Source organism: Nicotiana tabacum, chromosome 23, assembly GCF_000715075.1.
Source record: "Nicotiana tabacum cultivar K326 chromosome 23, ASM71507v2, whole genome shotgun sequence".
Taxonomy (NCBI): Eukaryota; Viridiplantae; Streptophyta; class Magnoliopsida; order Solanales; family Solanaceae; genus Nicotiana; species Nicotiana tabacum.
The window spans coordinates 145,489,444-145,495,985 of record NC_134102.1 but is presented as its reverse complement, the minus strand read 5'-3'; the positions used below and the strand labels follow the sequence as shown (position 1 = coordinate 145,495,985).

Genomic DNA, 6,542 nt, shown 5'->3' with positions numbered 1-6,542 from the left:
TACATGGGGCAGAAGTTGGATTAAATGGTGAATGGTGTAGCAAATCAGCATCAGTATGATGCACCGGCCACTTTTTGAATTCTGACTTACAAATTTATAGATATATTTTGACATCAGAGTAAGGTTTGGTCGGAGATGAACTATGTTTTCTGCGCAGTTTACTGTTACTATCATTTTTGGCCTTTTTCTTAGTCCTTTTTTTGCTAGATTAGCAATTGATGTCTTAGTATTAACTTTTCTGCACCAAATTTGATTTGGTCAAAGACAAGCCATCCACGTTAAAGTTGGGGGATTTACAAAAAAAAATCTGTTTGCTACTACTACCATACCAGGAATGGAAAACACAAAAAAGGATAAAAGGGAGGAGAATAGTGTGTGCCATTGTGGTCTTCAGTTTGCATAACTCCATCGTGAAGAAATTGTATTTTAGTGGCTAGTACCAATTCTTGGTTAAAAGTCATTTTTGTGATTATATGACGTTAAAAAGCCTAAGGCTAAAATATATATATTAAATAGAATTGAATTTGACCTGCAGAAATTCGCAATTGATAATCCCACGTTGTTACTTAAGCTGTCAAAGGGAGAATGTAAATGTTAATCGTTCCAAAGCTTAAACAAGTCTAGGAAACTAGTTGTAATAGTTTAATGAGTTTGCCAACAACTATCCGCGTCAAGGGTTTGATCCTAATTAAACTGTTTAATCTGACAATCAACTGCTCATTTTATCCTACTACTAGTACTAGTATTGCTTCACCTTAATTTTCAATTCTATAAGATTTTTTACCTCTAAACTTTCTCACATATCAAAATCCCCTAATTGGAAAATTAAGGAAGAGCAATGAGCGTGGCGGTCGAGGCCTTGTGACACTTCAACTCTTGAAGGTCACGACATCATAGATCTCTCCGAGACTATACTAATGAAGAAGAAAAGACATACCCACCATCACTAAAAATACTAGGTGTTGGTTCTTCCGTGAAATGGCATCAAATTGTGTGTAAAACGTGAAACTTTTGTGATAACATTATTTTCATGCTATTATCAGAAGAACCCCACCAACCTACCCCATCAAGAGAGAACAAAATAAAAATAAAAACAAAAACAAAAATGAAGTCCACTAATAGCCTATTTGCCAAAAAAAAAAAAATGAGCTTATTTTGAGAAGTGCTTTTTTCAAAAGTGATTTTGAAAAAAGTACTTTTGAAGAGAATCAGTTTGTGTTTGACTAATCACTATGAAAAACACTTTTGATCAATAATTTGTGTTTGACCAAGCTTTTCAGAAAGTGCTTTTAAGTATCAAATTACGAATAAGGACATGAATAAATTTACTTAATAGTTAATTAATAAGTAAATAAATAATCTTAATTTTTTTTATTACATGGAATAATTAAATTTTTTCATTTTATTTAAGTAAAATATGAAAATAAAATTTAAAAATACTTAATTCTTTTAATATAAGTTAAATATATTAAAAATCATTCAACAAATATAAAAGCATTCACCACCCCTAAAATCACTATACATTAGAAAGCTATCCTAAAAATAATAAAAAATATTTATACATTAATATCCTAAGTATTAGGTTTAACGGTTATTTTGGTATATACTATATTTTGTTAAAGGTATTTTTGATAAGAAGAAAAGTCAAAATTGCTTTTGATTCTGCTTTTGGGGAGAAGTTACTTTTTTCTGCTTCTTCCCAAAAGCACTCCCCCTCCCCCCCTCCCCTCCCCCCCAAAAAAAGCTTGGCCAAACACCTCAAGTTAGAAAAAAGAAGTGCTTTTGAGGGGGAAAAAAATACGTTTGGCCTCTTGAGAAGCTTGGCCAAACAGGTTATGAATTGACATCACTGTGTACTATTGGGGATCGTTTGGTTATAAGGATAAGGTATATAATCTCGACATATAATATATAATTATCGTTTAATTGAGTTTTATTATAGTATAACTAGTCCTCACCCAATTTATACCATAATTGTGGACTAGTATTTGTTTTTTACCTTATTCAATGTGGGATAAGACAAGTGACGCTTGCTCAGTTGGTAAAGCACCTCCACCCACGACCGTTAGGTCATGGGTTCGAGTCACGCTGGAGGGGAAATGTGAAAACGCTATATATCCTCCTAATTTGGGAGGGGGTTAAAAAAGAACTGAGGGATAATAGTCCGAGAATTACTAATCTCACACCGAAACAACAAAATAAGATATTTGTCCTCTCTCCTAAAGTCTTTTAAGAAAGTCAAGGTTAAAATTAAAAATAAAAATTTATTCAAGTTTTCTAGTATAAAATCAAACACATATTCTATATTGTATTCCGTACCTACTTTTTGACTAATGAACCAAACATATACTAATAAATATATATTCACTAAATAATTTTATAATTATTTAATTCCGTATAATTTATATTACACACACATTATAACTTGTCCATAAACCAATGGCTCCCTTATAGTTTAATGAGTTATAATAATAAATTCAATATACCATGCCAAATCCTTTTAATCACACATGAAGCATAAGAAGAGTACACAACTATTAGTCGTACAACGTTGATGTAATGTTGGCTGGTCAGAACACATAACGAGATAGAGAGCCAAAGTCAAATGGTTTGAACGAGAAAGATAAAAACGCGGCGATACTACTCCAAAGTTGGAGTCGTATTTAACCAACCCTTTTTCATTCTAAAGCCAAAGAGCATCTTTTCCTAACACCTCTCTTTCTCTCTCTAAAGAACCACATTAACCTACCAAACCAAAATACATAAAACCAGCACTAATATCCCTTCTTTGTGTCAATTAAAAACCAATGTTCTCATCTTTTATTTTCTCTTTCTAACTAAAACCTCAGATTATAAAAGTTGCACCTACAATTCATTTAATTAATTTCGAAACCACAACCATCTGTCCACTCTACAATAACAACAAAGTAGTAGTAGCAATTTATTCAGCTGGATTTTCTTATTCCGTGTGGCTCTCACGCTTAGAAGCTAAATTGTGAGGAGTACAAGAGAAGGGCGTGAAATGAAAGAGGGCCTACCAGCAATCGAGTAACACGTTTCTCTACCGCTAATATCTCACATCCTTATCCTCTTTCTGACTATTCCCATTTCCCCCCCACCCCCTTTTGTCTCCTCTCTTTCTCTATCTAAATCTATTCCTTCATCTATCTAGCTTATTATCTTTTCTTATTCCATCCATTTAGTATATTTCTTCTGCTTCTTCTTCTTTCTTTTACTTCCCTTTTGCAAGTTGCTATCTTTATTTATCCTTAGGGTTGGTTTTCTCTATCCTTATCTTTTCTTTTCTTTTTTGAAACCCTCGACTCATCGCCGTGCTCAAAGGTTGTACCTTTTTAACGATTGAATCGGGGGTTGTATCTTTTTTGTTTTGTTTTTTGTTGCTTGTTATTATGGCTTTGGTGGCGGCTTTGCTTGAGATTTTAGAAAGACCTAGTTTTTGGGAGGTATTATTAGAGCTGGTGATGTTTATGGGTCCCATCTGGATTGCTGTTGTTGTTGGGGTATTGGTGGGATGGGCATGGAAGCCCAAGTGGGCTAAGCTTGGCCCTGATGATGTTTCTGCCTCCTCTTCTTCTTCCGGTATGCTCCTCCAGAACTTGTCATCTGGGTTTGCTTCCCTCAATACTCTCAAATTCCAACTTCCCACCTGCAACATTCCTTGGATCAAGGAAACTCAGTCCCCGCCCACCGTTTCATGTTCGAGCTTCAGGTTAGTTGGAAAGTCTCTTATCTTTTTGTTTTGTTTCATCTTGCATAAGATAAAATTTCATTTAATTGAATGTGCTGTTAACAGTTCATCCGAGCTGGAAGGCGAGAAATCAGTAGTAACAGAGGCAGACCTTCTTTACTTAGACGGATTGGTTGAAGAATCAGATGGAGGACCCGCTTGGATTCAAATGATGGACCGTTCTACCTCAAACATGTCCTATCAAGCTTGGCGTAGAGATCCTGAGGTACATTTCTCTTCCCCCTGGCCTGGTATGTTGTGTGCCCTTTTAACTATGTTGCACTTAATTGGCTTAATTGGATTGCATTTGTAATATCCTGATGCTAGACTGGACCCCCGCAATATCGTAGCAGAACTATATATGAGGATGCCACTCCAGAAATGGTGAGGGATTTCTTCTGGGATGATGAATTTCGGTTGAAGTGGGATGACATGCTTATACATGCTGAAACTTTGGAAGAGTGTCCTAACACTGGAACCATGATGGTTCAGTGGGTGCGTAAGGTATGAGCGCCTACTCTTTCTTGACTTGTGCATACCTTTGAAATTGCCTAATTGAACTATGGCTTACATAAATTCATTTTTGGTCCAGTTTCCCTTCTTTTGCAGTGATAGAGAATACATTATAGGCCGTCGAATTTGGGAGTCAGGGCGAACTTACTATTGCGTCACAAAGGTAAGAGAATGAGAGCTTTGTCATATATGCACAAGTAGTATATGCCAATTGCAGATAGAATGCTTTACGACTTGGCATGCCATTTTCTACCTAAATTTAAAATCCTTTATATGAGTGGAAGCCAAATAGTCAATACGCGAATCAAATTCAAGGGTGTCCCTAAGTAAGACGTTTTTAGACATGGTATACTAGTTGGGAACCTAAACCTGATAAGCAAATCTACATTTTCATTATCTGAGTAGAGCTCATAGAAGCAGAGTTAGTAGATATGTTTTCTGTTATCTATGAAGAATATGGAGAAATCGGAGTGAGATTACACAAGTCAAATTTAAGAGGGTGTAGTAACCTCTCTTCAAACCCTTTTCCCCTCCTGCTTTTGGCACCTTTTTTAAAGATATCCCAGTTTTGATATGGAATATACTGTGCTTAGTCTTAACTCATTGATGGCCAGACCGACCTCTGCTCTAAGATACTTACCATCTTCAGAGTCAAGCCTTCTCTTAGATACTTACCATTAGTTGACTGGTATTGGAGATTATTTTCTGTCTGGTTTGCATTTAAATAGCGACGATACTTCTAAATTAACTTCCGAAAAAGAATATTCACCTGGCCCTATGGCTTTGGTCTAGTAAGAGCACATTATGTGATGTGTGGTTGTTCGGGTTAGGCGCACGCCCGGGGTTCAAACCCTGCCGCGGATGAAAGCCTGATATTTAAGTGGATAAGGGATGTGTGTGTGTGTTTTTTTTTTTGGGGGGGGGGGGGGGGTCAATCCACAGAGTTTGAAACCATGCTCCACTGGCGTTTCGGGATTTCTCGATTATAAAGAAAGAAGAAGAATATTTTACCTGTGGGAGAGGGAAAGACCCAATAGTACATTGCAGGTACCCTAGTGGGAGCACCTACCTCATGTTTTTCAGTGTCAGCCTAGACGCTGCATGAGTACTGTTGCTTCAGGAGAATAGGGTACTGAACACTAAAATACTGTTTTGACCTGATATTGGTTGACAGTGCCCTCACTCACATTCATATTCTCCGTTGTGCATTATCTTGTTGAAATGTTTAATAGTCATCGTTTAAGATCTTCAAAAATTGAGTTTCTCTTATGTCTCAGGGTGTACCATGCTCCTCTGTGCCCCGTCGCAACAAACCAAGACGTGTTGATCTCTACTATTCAAGCTGGTGCATTCGTGCAGGTAATTTAAAGTAATATTGCTAGCTTGATTGCTCAACTTCCTGTAAAATAGTGGAAGTTAGTGAAGCAATTATGATGAGTAACCATCAAATTCAGTTTCCCTGGGGGTCACGATAGGAAGTATTAAAATTGAAAATTGAAATGTTTCACTTCAACATCTGAGAAGTGTTACTTTAATGACTATGCCTCTAAATTGTTCTTTTTCCCATGAACAGCTGAATCCAAGAGAGATGGTCTGATGACTGCATGTGAAGTGTTACTCTTTCATTATGAAGACATGGGTATACCTTGGGAAATTGCAAAACTCGGGGTTAGACAAGGTATGTGGGGAGCTGTGAGGAAGATTGATCCTGGTTTACGTGCATACCAGAAACAGAGAGCATCCGAAGTCCCAATTTCAAGAAGTGCATTCCTGGCGCAGGTCAACACCAAAGTTGACATTGATAACCTCAGATCACTGGGGAGCAGAGCCATTCTGTCTGAGATTGAGCCTGAGGATTCATACGAGAAGCCTGCGCGAAGGAACATACCAAGGTTCCTAGTTATCGGTGGGGCAGTTGCCCTTGCTTGTAGTCTTGATCGTGGACTCCTGACAAAAGCGGTTATATTTGGAGTTGCTAGAAGGTTTGCAGGGATTGGGAAAAGGTTGTGAAACTGCTCTAGTATGTCAAAGGCATTTATATACATCATCTGACCCATAGGAGAACATACTTTGCCAGCAAGGCAGCCGTTGTGAAGAGCTATGCGAGCTATATCCTCCTCCACCGCGAAGAGCATCGAGAGTTGTATTCTGTTGTTTTCTGTCGAGCTGCAATGCAGCCACTGTTCAGGAGAATCCAGATAATATACATGTATTCTTTGAAAATTCTGGTTATCACTGAATATCTCATGCTGCAAATAAAAAGCAGAGCTGATTCTTTTTA

General features: G+C 37.3%; 1 protein-coding gene across 1 annotated transcript; it reads left to right on the top strand.

Moving 5' to 3' along the window:
- The first annotated feature begins 2,691 nt into the window (after nucleotides 1-2,691).
- Nucleotides 2,692-6,542, top strand: LOC107779655 (uncharacterized). Its single transcript, XM_016600113.2, has 6 exons — nucleotides 2,692-3,730; nucleotides 3,815-3,974; nucleotides 4,076-4,252; nucleotides 4,341-4,424; nucleotides 5,539-5,620; nucleotides 5,835-6,542. The coding sequence occupies exons 1-6, from the start codon at nucleotides 3,411-3,413 to the stop codon at nucleotides 6,269-6,271; spliced, it is 1,260 nt and encodes a 419-aa protein (XP_016455599.2). The 5' UTR covers nucleotides 2,692-3,410; the 3' UTR covers nucleotides 6,272-6,542.

Excerpts from the sequence above, each read along its gene's own strand:
- LOC107779655 (XM_016600113.2), top strand. The coding sequence starts at position 3,411 with ATGGCTTTGGTGGCGGCTTTGCTTGAGATTTTAGAAAGACCTAGTTTT. Across the intron at positions 3,975-4,075 it reads CTTGGCGTAGAGATCCTGAG|ACTGGACCCCCGCAATATCG; the intron begins GTACATTTCTCT and ends TCCTGATGCTAG. Across the intron at positions 4,425-5,538 it reads CTTACTATTGCGTCACAAAG|GGTGTACCATGCTCCTCTGT; the intron begins GTAAGAGAATGA and ends CTTATGTCTCAG.